Source organism: Pteropus alecto, unplaced genomic scaffold (genome assembly GCF_000325575.1).
Source record: "Pteropus alecto unplaced genomic scaffold, ASM32557v1 scaffold75, whole genome shotgun sequence".
NCBI classification, from domain to species: Eukaryota; Metazoa; Chordata; class Mammalia; order Chiroptera; family Pteropodidae; genus Pteropus; species Pteropus alecto.
This window is the reverse complement of record NW_006440638.1, coordinates 20,143,749-20,159,219: the sequence shown is the minus strand read 5'-3', so window position 1 is coordinate 20,159,219 and position 15,471 is coordinate 20,143,749. Positions and strand designations below refer to the sequence as shown.

Here is a 15,471-nt window from a genome sequence, read left to right as displayed (position 1 = left end):
GATCTTAGAGGAAAAGCTTTCAACCTTTCCCCACCGAATATGACATTAGCTGTGAGCTTATCATATATGACATTTATTATGTTGAGGTATGTTCCTTCTATACCTAATTTGTTAAGTTTTTTATTATGAATGGATGTTGAATTTTATCAAATGCTTTTTCCACGTCAGATACGTTCACCATAAACATCTTTGCAGCAAGCATTGGCTATAAGGCAATTTCATTGTAAAAGATAAAAGAACAAAAAATAAAAAAGGGACATTAACGAGGACATAATGAAACATGAAAAGTCAATAAAATTAAAAAGACTTTAGTGTGAAAAATAAAAATACATTGTCTTTGAAGGTTTTTTTTACAGTCTTATATATATTTTTTTTGTTTGTTGATTTGTCTTTTCATTCAGTGTCACACTTTTTTTTCACTAAAATATTTTCCTTCATTAAGAGAAGTATCAGTTTCCAACTAAAGAATACATAATTAATGGTTTCAAAGACTGAATTAGACGTGCCTCTTTCATATTTTCTATAGTTTGGTAAACTTTCAGTTTTGATGGGTGGGAGGGATGACTGTGCTCACTGAAAAATTGCAAAAACTGATATACTATCGTTTTCCATTATAGTATCTAATGTGACTAAGATTTACATAATATAAAATGGAAGTACTGCGAGAACTTTGTCAATGGAGGTTAGTGCATGATCTAGCTAACATTTATATCATATAAAAATGGGAGTACAGTGAGAACTTTCTCAATAGAGAAATGAAACCAAACTGTCAACCAGTTATTTCTTATAGCAAAATTGCCTTACAGGCAATTAGTTGTGCAGCAAAAATGTTTGTGGTGAAAACACTTGTGGTAAAAATGTTTATGGCAAAGATGTTTATGGTGAAACTACCTAGAACTTCTCATTCTGCATCTACTAAAATGATCATATAATTTTTTCTTTCTTTCTATTAATGTGATGTATCACATTGATTGATTTGTGTATGTGGAACCATCCTTGCATCCCAAATATAAATCCCCTTGATCATGGTGAATAATACTTTTAATGTGCTGAATTCGGTTTGCTAGTATTTTACTGAGATATCTATATTCACCAAGGATACTGGTCTGCAGTTTTCTTCTCTGTTATTGTCCTTCTCTGGCTTTGGTATGAAGGTGATATTGGCTTCATAAAATGAATTTGGAGTGTTTCCAGTTTTTTGGAAGTTTGAGAAGGATTGTTGTTAATTCTTTAAATGTTTGGTAAAATTTCCAAGTGAAGCCATCTGGTCTTGGGATTTTATTTATAGGGAGATTTGGATTACTGTTTCAATCTCCTCATTAGTAATCAGTCTATTCAGACTTTCCATTTCTTTTTCATTCAGACTTGGTAGTTTGTATGCTTCTAAATATTTTTCCATTTCTTCTAGGACGTCCAGTTTGTTGGCATATAGTTGTTTATAGTAGCCTCTTATGATTTGTTGTATTTCTGTGATATCAGCTGTAATATCTCCCTTTTCATTAAAATTTTGTTTATTTGGGTCCTCTCTCTTTTTCCATTAGTTAATCTAGCCAAAGACTTGTTGATTTTGTTTATCTTTTCAAAAAACCAACTCTTAGTTTGGATAATCTTTTCCACCATTTTCCTGTGCTTGATTTCATTTATTTCTGCTCTGACCTTTACTATATCCCTTCTTTCTGCTAACTGAACTCAGTCTTCTTTTTCTAGTACCTTAAATCACAGAGTTATGTTATTTACTTGGGTTCTTTCTCACTTCTTAATGTAGGCATTTATTAATATGTTTTTCTCTCAATGACTTTTGCTGTATCCCACAGGTTTTGGTGTGTTGTGTTTCCATTTTTGTTTGTCTTACACAAGTTTTGGTGTGTTATGTTTCCATTTTTGTTTGTCTTAAGATACTTTTTTACTTTCCCTTTAATTTCTTCTTTGATCTGTTGATCAGGAGAGTGTTGTTTAATTTCCATGTATTTGTGAATTTTCTAAGTTTCTTATTACTGATTTCTAGTTTCATATCATTGTGGTCAGAGGTATGACTGGTATGATTTCAATTTTCTTGAATTTGCTAAGACTTGTTTTGTGGCCAAACATATCTATCCTAGAAAATGTTCCATGTATACTTGAGAAGAATGTATGTTCTGCTGTTATCAGACAAAATGTTCTAGTGCTCAAATCTGCTGTTTCCTTATTAATTCTCTATCTGGATGATCTATCCATTGTTGATAGTGGAGTATTAAAGTCCCTACTCTTATTGTATTGTTGTTTATTTCTACTTTTAGCTCTGTTAGTTTTTATGTATTTAAGACCTCTGATTTTGGCTGCATAAATATTTACAATTGTCTTTCTTCTTGATGTATTGACCCCTTTATCATTATATAATAACCTTTTCTGTCTCTTATTTTTAGTTTAAAGTATATTTGTCTGATATAAGTATAGATACTTTTGCTTTATTTTGGTTACCATTTGCTTTAAATGCTTTTTCCATCCCTTCACTCTCAGTTTGTGTGCATTTAAGGCTAAAGAGAGTGTCTTATAGGCAGAACATCACTGCATCTTTTTTTTTTCAATCCATTCAGCCATTCTATGTCTTTTGGTTGGAGAATTTAATCTGTTTCCATTTAAAGTAATTATTGATAAGAAGTTACTATTGCCATTTTGTTGTTTTCTGATTGTTTTGTTCCTTGTTTCTTATCCTGCTGTCTTTGTATTTTGATATCTTGTTGCATCAGTATGCTTTGACTTCTTTATCATGTTCTTTCGTGTGATTACCACAGGTTTTTCCCTTGTGGTTATCATGATTCTCATATAAAATGTTAAAATTATAAGACCCTGTTTTACACTAATAATAACTTCGATAGAATTCCTAAGCTTTACGCTTTTACTTTTCTTCTCCCTTACATTTTGGATTATTGATGTCACAATTTATATTTTTTATATTGTGTAACTAGTAACAGGTTATTGTAGTCATGGTTATTTTTTACTACGTTTGTTTAACTTTTAAACTAGAGTTGTAAATGAAATATGTACCACCACTACCCTATTTCAGGATCCAACCTGACTATATGTTTATCATTACCAGTTAGTTTTATACTATCTTCTTATATTTTTATGATGTTAATTAGGGTCCCATATTTCCACTCAAAGAACTCCTTTTAGCATTTCTTGTAAGGCAGGTTGGTAGTAATGAATTTCCTCAGTGTTTGTTTGTTCAGGAAAATCTTTATCCCTCCATTTCTGAAGTACAGCTTTATCAAGTACAACTGGTTGCCAGTTTTTTTTCAGTATTTTGAATATGTCCCCACATTCTCTTCTGACATGAATAATATCTGTTGAAAAATCTGCCAATAGTCTTATGGGGATTCCTGGTATGTAACTTCTCTCTTTTCTCTTGCTGTTTTAAAAATTCTTCCTTTGATTTCTGACAATTTAATTATGACAGGTCTCTGTGTAGTCCTATTCAGGTGTCTTGGACTTGGATGTCTATTTTTACCCCCAAATTTGCAAAGTTTTTAAGGCAGGCATTATTGCTTTAAATATATTTTCTGTTGCTTTCCTTTTCCCTTCTTCTTCGGGGATTCCCATAATGCCATTATTGTTTCTTTTCATTGGTCCCATAATTCCTTTAGACATTCTTCACTCTTTTCCATTCTTTTTTTTTTTTACTCATCTGACTGGATAATTTCAATTGTCCTATCTTCCAGGTCACTGATTTTTTTCTTCTATATAGTTCAATCTACTTTTGAAGCTCTCTATAGAACGCTTCAGTTCAGTTATTGTATTTTTCATCTTTAGGGTATTTGTTTGGTGTTTTGGATGGTTTTGATTTCTTTGTTGAACTTCTCATTTTGTTCATGCATTGCTTTCTTAATTTCATTTAGTTGTCTGTGTATTCTTGAAGCTCACCAAACTTCTTTAAGAGGATTATTCTGAATCCTTTGACAGTTCATAGATGTCTATTTCTTTAGGATCAGTTATTAGAGTTTCATTAGTTTGCTTTGTTGTTGTCATATTTACTTGATTTTTCATGAGCCTTGATTCCTCACACGGGCATTTATGCATTTGGGTAAGTGGCTAAAGTTTTCTTTTAAAATAAATTTATTTAAGTCCCCCCAAGAGAGTCAATTTAAAGGAAAGTATTAAGTACATGTTAGAACTGGTAGCATGCGAAGATGGAAGTCATGAGAGAGCTATTGAAATGACTGAAGTTTGAGAAAGATTAGTCAGTCATATTAAGTCCAAGCCTCTTGGCCTGTAATCTATTGTTTACCTACTTATATTATATGCTAAATTAGGTCTCAGAGTTTACACAACAATCTATCACAGACTGTTATATTGTAGGACTGATTTTCCTTAAGGCTGCTTCTTTTTTTAAATATGGCAACAATGATCAATTATTTGCATTCTCCAAACATATACCACTTTCTAGCCTCCGGGCTATTACTTCTGTTTGAAATGTTTGGCTTCCCATCTCTACCTGTTGAAATCTTATAGTCCTTCAAAGTCGATGCTAAATGCAATCCCTTTCAGGTAGCCTTTCCTTATCATAAAATCAGACGAATTTCTTTCCCTTTCACAGTACCAATAGCACCTTCCCCCTCCACCGTGGTTCTTCTCATTACAGTTTTGGTGGTATTCTTGATATTCAAGTAATTATATTCTCCTACCAAGTAGATTTTAAGCATTTTCATGAGAGGGAAAAGAAGAGCATGAATTTTATTCATTTTTATATCATCATAGTACTTAACAAAGTGCCTTATATATGGACTAGGCCCATAATTAATATTTGCTAAGTTGAATTTAATTTTAATTTAATTTTAAGCAACATTTATGTGACACTTACAATTTTGCGCTTGATCATGAAAAGTGGGATTTTTGCATGAAGAGGGGTTGAGGACAGCTCTTTATGGACCGTTGATAAGTACAATCTTCTTTTGATGTTCCTTAAATCAGTAATTCTGAAAAAAGGAAAGGAAAGAAGAGAGAAAGATTTCCATCAATATAACAACCACATTTCTGAATAATCATTGAAATGATATAATTTATCATATAGGCCCTTCCCAACAGGGAGATCAAACACAGGATTTAAGAATTGCCTTTTTCTTCAAGAAGTAATAAAATTTCTTCCTTAAATTCAAAGTGCTCACAAGCTTGAACGTATAAATTCACTTAATATGCTAATTTATTTCAGTACTTTATACAAGATTTCCACAGTCTTCTAGCATATGAAAAATATTTCAATTTGTATGAACTGAGAAACTGCTTGCCTTTAATAACCATGCCTGTTCCAGCCCCTTAAGCTTCTGTCATCTTGGGACATACTGTCACCTACTAAATAGGAAAATATTGGATTTCTTTTTTCTAAAAATGCACCTGTCATTTTATATAGGCTTTTAGTCTTAGAGACAGACACAAAACACTGTTGGTTTCACTTCCTAGTACCTATCTTTGAACCAGAATTATAATACACAAGTTTATTGCTCACTATTCAGGTCAACCCACAGTGATACCAAGGACACTGAATCTGAACATCTTTAATAGATTTAGACCACAGCCATGATCACAAAGATTAGGTTTGCTTCAAATTAATAGAGGCTCATTTTTATGTTCTGCTTCCTTTAAGTCTCGGAGGTAACATAGCAGGCTTAAAATCCTCAAACCTGTCTAGACTACCATACTATAGAATTGATGATTCCTGGAAGGCTATCTTTTTATTGGAGAATGGTGATTTTTGCTCCTATTTTAGCAACCTACTTTACATGTACTAACTGCTAATTTTCTACAATTAGCAATCCCCCAAGGAGACATTTCATTCAAATACACTGCTACCAATATTTATAATGTAATTACCTTTTAAAAAAATCAACAAAGCCTTTTCGGTAGCTCTTTCTTGCCTCCTCTTCCCACATTTTAAATCTCATTATTTCCTATCTCTAAAATACCATACATATTTTTCTGTAGAAAACTATTATTGAACAATGTTAAGAATAAGTACAGTAAAAATTAGATGAGATAATTTCAGAGTATGTCCACAGAGCTACAAATTTTACTCTACCTGCACTAAATGATGCCATAAATTCATTTAAAAAGCAATTATGTCTTTAAATTTATAGTTAGAGGTAAAGTTTAAAATACAAAGTGTTAACACAACTGTAGTTTTACATTTAGGTGTATAAGTAAATGCAGTATAACATTTGCCCCAAGGCAATGTCTTCAAAGTGAGATGAGCACATGGGGAAGAGGGGTGTTACACAACCATCCACTGAGGTGCAGGAGGAAAAAATTAAAACTATCTTTCATCTCATTCTTTTAAAATGTTACTTCTGAGCACATTTCATTATATAGTAGTACAGCAGCTGTTTATACTTTTTTGAAATAAATAAATGTACCTATGTGGTTGGGGTGCTCAAACATTTCACCAATAGGGTCCAGGATCAAATATATTTGGAAAACATTGTCATAAGTAATTCTATTAGGTCTCTTCTGTAAGAAGTTTTAATTAGGGAACAGAAGGAAAGACTATATAGAGATTCTAGAAAGGAAAAGAGAAAAAAAGTTCCCTTGTATCAAACAAAAAGTTTGATTGTATTAACCAAAAACTCATTTGAGACAGTTTTATTCAAGGTTTGCTTTACTTATAGAGATAAGACTATGTCATTTTAATTTGAATTAGGTAAAGCTCAAACTCTAAACAGGAACGTTTGAGTATATTACCACTTTATCAACATATAGAATAAGAGGAACATTTGTTCATTTATTCCTTCCATTCACATGTTCGATATTTACTGAGCCAAGTAATATCCTGGGAATACATTGAGAAATACAACAGTGAAAAAAAAAAAAAAAGGCAAGGTTTCTACCCTCTTGGAGTTCTATACTAGTGGAAAAGGCAGCTGAAAAAGTATAGACAAATACAAGTATCATATGAAGAAAACAAATGAGAGACTGAACTAGAAAATATCAAGAAATGACCTACTTTAGACAGTAAAGCCAGCAGGAGTAGGACCTAGTAAGTAAGGAAGGGACATGAAATAGGGAGAGACATGAAGTAGAAATAGTAGGCAACAGCCAAATTATGCAGAGTTTTCATGACAAGGTAAGGGGTTTATAAATTTATTGTTTATAATAGGAAGACATTAGTGAGTCAACTATGATCCTGCATGATAAATGGGTATTTATCTCTTTTATTTCTTTATTGGGGTAAAATTTGTGTAATTGAAATGCACAGATTTCAGTGTACAATCTCGTGTTTTTTCATAAACGTATACACACATCTAATCATCACTTCAATCAAAATATAGAACATATCCATCACCCTAGAAAGTTGCCTCCTGGCTCCTTTGATTCAATACTCACTCCCGATTTCTATCATCATGGATAAGTTTTATCTGTTCTTGAATTTCTTATAAGTGGAATGGTATAGAATATATTCTTTTGTCATTGGCATCTTTCACTTAATATATTTTTGAAACTCATCCATGTTGTACTATGTACCAATAGTTCTTTTTTTCTTAAAGTGCTGAGTCTTGTATGGCTATACAGTTCATTTAACCATTTTCCTGTCGATGGACATTTATTTCCAATTCTAGTTTCTTATGAAAACCTGTATGCAAAAGCTTGTAGAGTCTTCTTGTGGACATGTATTTTCATTCTCTTGATAATTAGGAATGAGATTACTGGGTCATTGGGGTATATATATAACCTTATAAAAACAGTTCTCCAAAGCAGTTGCAGTGATTCCATATCCTCACCAACTTTTGGTGTTATCAGACTTCACTTGCTAGTTTTAGTGGGTATGAAATGGATACCACTGTGATTTTATTTGTATTTCTCTTATGAATAATGACATTGAATACTTTTACAGGTATTTACTAGTATATCTTGTGAAGTACCTGGTTAAGTCTTTTACTTAATTTTTATTGGGTTGTTTTCTTATAATTGTAAAAGTTCTTTATATATTTTGAATACATGTTCTTTGTTAGATATAGGTATTATGACTATTTTCTTACCAATTATCTTAATATCTTTTTTTAAAATTTTTATTTGGAAATAATTACTAACTTAGGGAATAGTGTCAAAAATAGTACAGAAAGTCCTATATGTTTTATCTAGATTAACATTGCTTAATGATGACTTTTGATTAGCAGTTTTTAATTTTCATGAAGTCCAGGTTATCATTATTTATAGTAGTACTTCCTATGTCCTAAAAAGATCCTTGTCTAGTCAAAAGTTGCAGAAATACCTTCCTATGTTTCTTTTTAGATACTCATAGTTTTAGTTTTTACATTTAGTCTATAATACACCTCTAATTAATTTCTGTGTATTGTGTGAGGTAGTAGTGGTTGTGGGTCTATTTCTTTGTGTATGTTTATCCAGTTGTCTTGGCACCATTTGTTAAAGACTCCTTTCCTCACTTAAATAAATGCCTTGCTACTTTGTTGAAAATCAATTGATTATAGGTATCTGTGGCTCTATTTCTGGACTTTATTGATCCATTTATTTCACTGATCTATTTATCCATTCTTATACCAATGTCATGCTGCCTTGATAATTGTAGATTTATGGTAACTCTAAAAAACTAAACAAAAAAGACTTCAACTTAGTTTTGTTTAAAGTTTATTTGGTCCTTGCTTTTCTGTAAAATTTTTAAGATCCACTTATTATTTTCTATTAAAAAGTTGTTGAAAATTTAACTTGGATTGTATTGAATCTATAGATCAATTCGGGAAGAACAATATTGTCTTCCAGTCAACTTATATATCTCTCTATTTATTTAGTCCTTGTTTAATTTCTTTCACAATGTTTTATAGTTTTCAATTTAGAAGTCTTACTCATCTTTTGTTAAATTTATTCTTAAGTATTTTGTTTTCTGATATGAAAATGAATTTTAAAATATCAATTACCAGCCAAATGCTATTAGTATGTAGAAATATCATTTTTTAAAAATTTTTATTTTACATAGACCTTGTTTCCTGTGACCTTGCTTAGTTCACTCATGAGTACTAGTAGTTGTTTTGTAGGTTCCTGAAGATTTTCTACATAAATAATTATGTCTTTGGTAAATAAAGACTTTTACTTCTGCTTTTTTCAATCTTTATCTTTTTGTTTTCATTATTGTACTGGCTAGGACCTCCAGCATGTTCTATACAGAAGTGATGAGTACAAAACCTTACCTTGTACCTGATCGTAGGGGGAAAGTGTTTACCATGTTTCTATTAAATATGTCAGATGAAGGTTTCCTTTATCAGACTGAGGATGTTCTCTTCTACTTCTAGTTCTTTGAGAGGTTTTTTTTTAATAATGAAAGAGTATGAAATTTTATCAAATGATTTTTCTGTACTGATTAAGACGATCCTATTGATTTTCTCCTTTATTCTTTCCATTCATCTGTTAAATTACACCGATCTCAAGTGTGAAACCAACCTTGTATTCTTGATGTAAATTTCAACTGTGCTAGCATTTTGTTGAGGATGTTTACACGTATGTTCATGAGGGACATTGGTCTGTAATTTACTTATCTACGTCAGGTTTTGATAACAGAGTTAAGTTAGTTCTGTAAAGTGATCTGGGAAGTGTTTCCTCTTCCTGTATTGTTTGAAATTTTGTTTATAATAGTGCTAGTTATTCTTTAAATGTTAGTAGAATTCATCTAACTCTGAAGTTTGCTTTGTGGGGAGATTATGGTTACAAACTCAATTTCTTTAATAGATTATAGGGCTAGTCACATTTCTAATTTTTCTTGTTTCAGTTTTGGTAAATTATGATTTTCACTTAAAGTTGCTGAGTTTATTGCCATAAAGTTGTTCATATTATTCCCTTCATTATCTCTTTAACATCAGTAGGATCTGTAGTGGTATTCCCTCTCTCATTCCTGACATTGGTGATTTGTGACTTCTTTCTTCTTTTATTAATCAATCCTGCTGTCAAGTTTATCTTTTTAAAGAAACAACTTTCGGCTTTGTAAAATTTCTCTATTCTTTGTTTTCAATTGATTTTATTTTTATTATTTCTTTCCTTCTACTTACTTTGGGTTTAATTTGTCCCCAGCTTCTTAGGATGGAAAGTTAGAACATTAATTTTAAACCTTTATCTTTTCTCATACAAACATTACAAGCTTTTCTCTAAGTATTATGTTAGCTGCATCCCACAAATTCTAATATGTTGTATTTTAACTTTTATTCAGTTTGAAATATTTTCTAAATTCCCATATGATTTCTTCTTTAGATCTTGGGTTACTTAGAAGTGTGCTCTTTAATTTCCAAACAGTACAGTCTTTTCTATAGATTGCATTGCTATAGATTTTTAATTTAATTCCACTGTGGTCAGAGAACATACTTTGTAAAGTTTCCTCTTTTAAAAAAGTGTAATGAGCCTTGTATGACTCAGCATATAATTGGTGAATAGTCTATATACACTTACATTTCTTTGATGCTAACACTTTGAAAGAGTAAAAACTATTTTCCTTTAAGTCTACTTAACACCGATCTATCATCTATTGATCTTTAGGACATTCCTTCATATTTTGGGGCAATTCTGGCACTTGTATCATAATTTCCTTTTCTGCCATCATTCTGGGTGATTTTAAATATCTACATAGAGAGTAAAATTTAATCTAAACCTAAACCTCTTCCACTATGACAACCAATACTTCTATTCCATTTTAGCAACTTACATGGAGAGTCCTACTTTGTAGCTTATCATCACTAGGAGTGACTTGACTTCACAGTTTCCTGTTTAAATTTTTCTCCTGATTCATTAATCCAGTCAACTAACTTTCAGTCAATGCCTTATAGCACAATACAAGGTACTACAGATATACAAATAGCTAAGATGTGGAAATCATATCATACTTTAGTACTATTTCCTGTAGAAGGAAAATAACCAATTCTTTAGCTGTTTTTAGCACATTTTACAGATATTATCTTATTAAGTCTTACAAAATCCTTCCCTGGAGGTATTATGTTCATTCTCTATTTTATAGATGGGGAAACTAAACTCTAGAAACTAAGGAAGCTACTAGTCCATGGATACACAGCTAATAAGCAGCAGAGACAGGTGTTAAAACTTCTCTCTTTAAAATCCACTGCCATTTCCGTGATACAATTCTACGTCCAGTACTATACCAGGTTGAAGCTCTTTCATTTGTTTATGCTGAGTGACCATGTGACCACTACTTGTCAGTCACTGTTAGCAGTGACAAGAGTGTCCTGGTTTCTATCCTTGCAGAACTACAGCCAAACACTTTCAGTACAACACTTGTTTATATGATGAAAATCACATACCATTTCACTGCTCTCCCTTTATCTCTCTTTTAGAACTGTTTCCTGCTCCATTTATGAATTCATTCTGGGTCACAAACACATGCCTTCCAACCATGATCCCATGTAAAGCCTCCTGAAAGGATGATCTCAAAACTAGAAAAGACTGGAGTGTAAACTGCTAGAATGTGGTAATTCATCTAAAGGAAAAAAAATCTATCAAGTATCAGAAGTTTGTTTGCTTAGCATATAATCAAAATAAGTGATTTAGACTTCAGTAACTGAAGCATACATTCCCCCCAAAGTTATTATACGTTTATTGAACGTTTTCTATACGCCAAGACTGTATTAAGCATTCTATATGCATTATCTCACTTAATCCTCCCATAAACGTTACAATATATCTTCTGTTTGACAGATGAGGAAACTAAAGCTTAGTAAGGTTAGGTGACTTTTCCAAAGTAATACATCTAGCCGAATCTAGAGTTAAACTCAGATATACTTGATTTTAGTATCTACATTCTTAACATCTTTACTTTCTTTTGAGGCGAGTAGTACCTTATAAACACATCCATAATAGGATAATCTTTGCTCCTTTGAACAAAATATTTAATAACTGATGGCTAAGAATTCTACTGTGTGTGTATCTGTGTGTACATTTCCTGGTTCTTGTGATCACTTTACTATCTCACCATATAGTTATTCACAGTTCTCTCAGTTATTAGTGAGGGCCCCTGAGAATCACTGATTATTCTCTGTTCTGAACGTCTGGGCTTCACCAATCCAATTAGCTGTCAAATCCTGTCAGAGTCACATTCTTGTAGTTTCACATCTGTTCCTTTGGTTTTCTATAGTCACATGCTAATTCAGGTCTTTTTTGCTTTAAATAACCTACTTATTAGTGTCTCTATCTCCAATCTTTTATCTCTTGGCCTGTTCTTCATGTGGACTAGCCATGGGGGCTGAATGTCACCTCTTGGCTCCAATTTCTTCTTTGGCATCCTATAGCCTAAGAAATAAAGTCCAAATTCCTTAGCTTGTTATTCAAGAACCTCCAAAATCTGACCCTTGGCCACTACTCCAATATCACCTTTCATCACATTCCTCTATGCATGCTCTGCTCATGTCAGACCTCATATAATAAAGAATTCAAGACTAAAACTAGGGGGTTTCAGAGATACCAGGAAAATGTCAGAAAGAGTGGAATTACAGAATAAAGAAAGAGTGGAAATACAGTCAGTGGTGGTTTTGGGGAGTCTTAACATGAGATACCAAGAAGATATCAACAGGGGAGATTTCAAGACTATAATTATAAACAGAAAAGCATGGGAAATGGAAGAGCAACATCTAAATCCCTACCATGTACCAGAACCTGCACACCATTTCACCAGTGTTAATTTATTTATTACTCCCAACAAGTCTTTGAAATAGGATGTAATATTCACATCTTGCCAATGTAGTAAGAGGCTCAGAGACATTAAGCCATTTGTTCAAGGTCTCCGAGCTAGTATGCGGCGCAGCCAGGAATCTAAAGAAATCAAGTAGCAGAATCGAGATAAATTATTTCCAAGTCTTATCCGAAAATTCCAGAGGATAGTAGTTACCTGGCTTAGTGTTTTTGAAAGTTGCATGCTTACTAGGAAGGAAAGGGTGAGTAACAGGTCTGCAATCTATTCTCCTTCCTTTACTAAAGGGCATACCAGAAAAGAAAGGTAACTAGTCAAAGCTCCCTGTAAATATGACTTGACCTTCTGGCAAACACACTAATGGTTTTTATTAGCGGGTAAGTCCTTAATAAAATGCTTTTCGCAGGATATACTAGAGCTGTCTGTTATTGCTTATGGTTCACAAACCTGGAATCCATACACTATGTAACATGGCTCCCTTGAAAATGTCACATAAGCTATGAATGTAACAGCTCTCTTTGGGTGAGTGACACTCTCTCAGGTACAGGCATACCTTGGAGATATTGCGGATGTGGTTCCAGACCACCATAATAAAGCGAATATTGCAATAAAGCAAGTCACACAAATTTTTTGGTTTCCAAGTTTATATAGAAGGTATGTTTACACTATACTGCAGTCTGTTGCGTGCAATAGCATTGTCTAAAAAAAGTACATATCTTAATTAAAAAAATACCTTACTGCTAAAAAATGCTAACTATCATCTGAGCCTTCAGCGAGTTGTAATCTTTTTGCTGGAGGCCCTGCCTTCGATTTGTAAAAAACACAACATCTGCGAAACACAATAAAGAAGAGAGCAATAAAATGAGGTATGCTTGTATTGCTTTGAAAAGTCATCTGTTAAATCTGGGCCAGAGTACATTTACAAAGGACTAGAGAGCTGTGATGGTTTTCCCAGATCTGTCTGCTTCATGTGTGCATCAATACTGGCTAAGATTTTATTCTTGTCAGCCTGTTTGACAAACCAATATGAGCTACCTCATATACCTGGGTGTGTTGTGCAGCTTTGTTAAGAAGCACGCCCTCAAAAGCAGAGTCTGAGAAAAGGATACGGGTACAAGCAGTTTACTAGAGAGGGAATTCCATGAAGCAGCAATGAGGGAGCAGGGAGAGTAAGACAACAAAAGTGGAAAAGCCAAGGTAGGGACACACCGTGAACGACATGGCTATAGGCCTCCATTCTATCAGGACATCTGGAGACACATACAGAACATCTCGGAATTGTCCACCTGAAGAGTGGGAGGTAGGAGCACATACCCGCTGACTGCCAATGCCCAATGGTTAAGAGTTGCATCTGGTGGCCTTCATGCGCCAGTACTTCCAGGCTTTGTCTGTGGGTGAAGTAGGGTCCCATAGGATCAAAGGCCCGGCATGGCACTTAATATTGGATGCTATCCAAGCAAGCTTACACCAAACTGTCCATTGCATCTGCAGCCAATATCAGAGATGGACCCAGAGGATATGACATGGGACACTGGAGTGGGCTGCCACAATGACAATAACAACATACTTGTTGCTATTTAAGCATGCTCCAGCCTTTTATATTTTCATGCCTTTGTTTATGCATTTCCCTTGGAAAGCCCCTTCTCTCATTATGCCTACTGAAATTATATTCATCCTTCACAGTTTGGGTTGAAATGCCACCTCCTCCTTGAAAACATCTCAGATTTACAAATTAAAAATAATCACATCTTTTTTTTGACTTAATACAGCATTTTTTTTTTTTTTAACCTCAATCACTGAATTTTTTTCATTCCCTCTTGGTGTTCTAGGTCATCTTTATGGGCCATAATCTGATGCACGTATGCAAATCTTTTTCTTGGTTTTCATGGGCAAATAAATGCAATCCCATATATTTCAGTTTTACCACTTCTTAGTAATATTGTGATTGCGTTTAAAAAGGTTACTAGAATTTGGTACTCCAAAGTCCATTTTAGAGTTTAAAATAGTCTCTCATTCTAAATTTCACAAAAAAAGTGTGACTGCCCTGAAAGGCTTGGCAATTTGTAAAGTTCTTAGTATGTATCAGTACAAGAGAGGTAAAATTTCTGCAATTTGGGGGAAGGACCATTTATTACAAATTCATCATCAGTGTTGTCATCTTGAGTTGACTGCAGTTTTGAAGTACTGCTATTTTTTTACATGATAAATTGTTATTATGACATTATCAACAAGTGTAGAAATATACCATAATGGTTAAGAGCAATAATTTTGAAGCCAGATTTTCTGGGTTCAAATTCTGGCTTCATCATTTCTTAGCTGTGTAACATGGGCAATTTACTTAAACTATTGTCTCAGTTTCTTCATTAGTAAAATGTGGAAAATAATAGTACTCCAGGATTGCTGTGAGTAATAAATAAGTGTATATATGAAAAATGCTTAGAATAGTGCCTGGCACACAGAAAGTTCTACCTAAGTACTACTCATCATCAACTTGGATAGCTGTGGATTGCTTAGTAAACCCTGTGTGTTTTGGTCTTTAATTTTCTAATAACTAAAATTTGAGTGAGCCATACATGACTATGAAATCTTCTATCAATGTCCCAATCTCCATACTGGAGAGTGGGAATGAATGAGGTTGTGGACCATAACATCTTTCATGCTATTGCAGTGAGTCCTGGGAAAAATGTACGAATTTCATCATAGGCCGTTGTTTACAATCTATCTCTTCTACGAGCCTATAAGCTTCTTGAGGGCTGAGACCACATCCTGGTTATCGCAGTATTCTCACAGAGTTAAGATCAGAGCTTTGTAGA

General features: G+C 33.3%; 1 protein-coding gene across 9 annotated transcripts in view; it reads right to left on the bottom strand.

Moving 5' to 3' along the window:
* Positions 1 to 15,471, bottom strand: part of CUNH3orf67 (chromosome unknown C3orf67 homolog) — a 211,036-nt gene that overhangs the window by 118,160 nt on the left and 77,405 nt on the right. For all 9 annotated transcript variants that reach the window (XM_025050713.1, XM_006917500.3, XM_025050714.1 and 6 more), the window contains one exon: positions 4,838 to 4,952. In XM_025050713.1, coding sequence (XP_024906481.1) covers positions 4,838 to 4,952 — 115 coding nt within the window. The remainder of the gene's footprint in view (positions 1 to 4,837; positions 4,953 to 15,471) is intronic.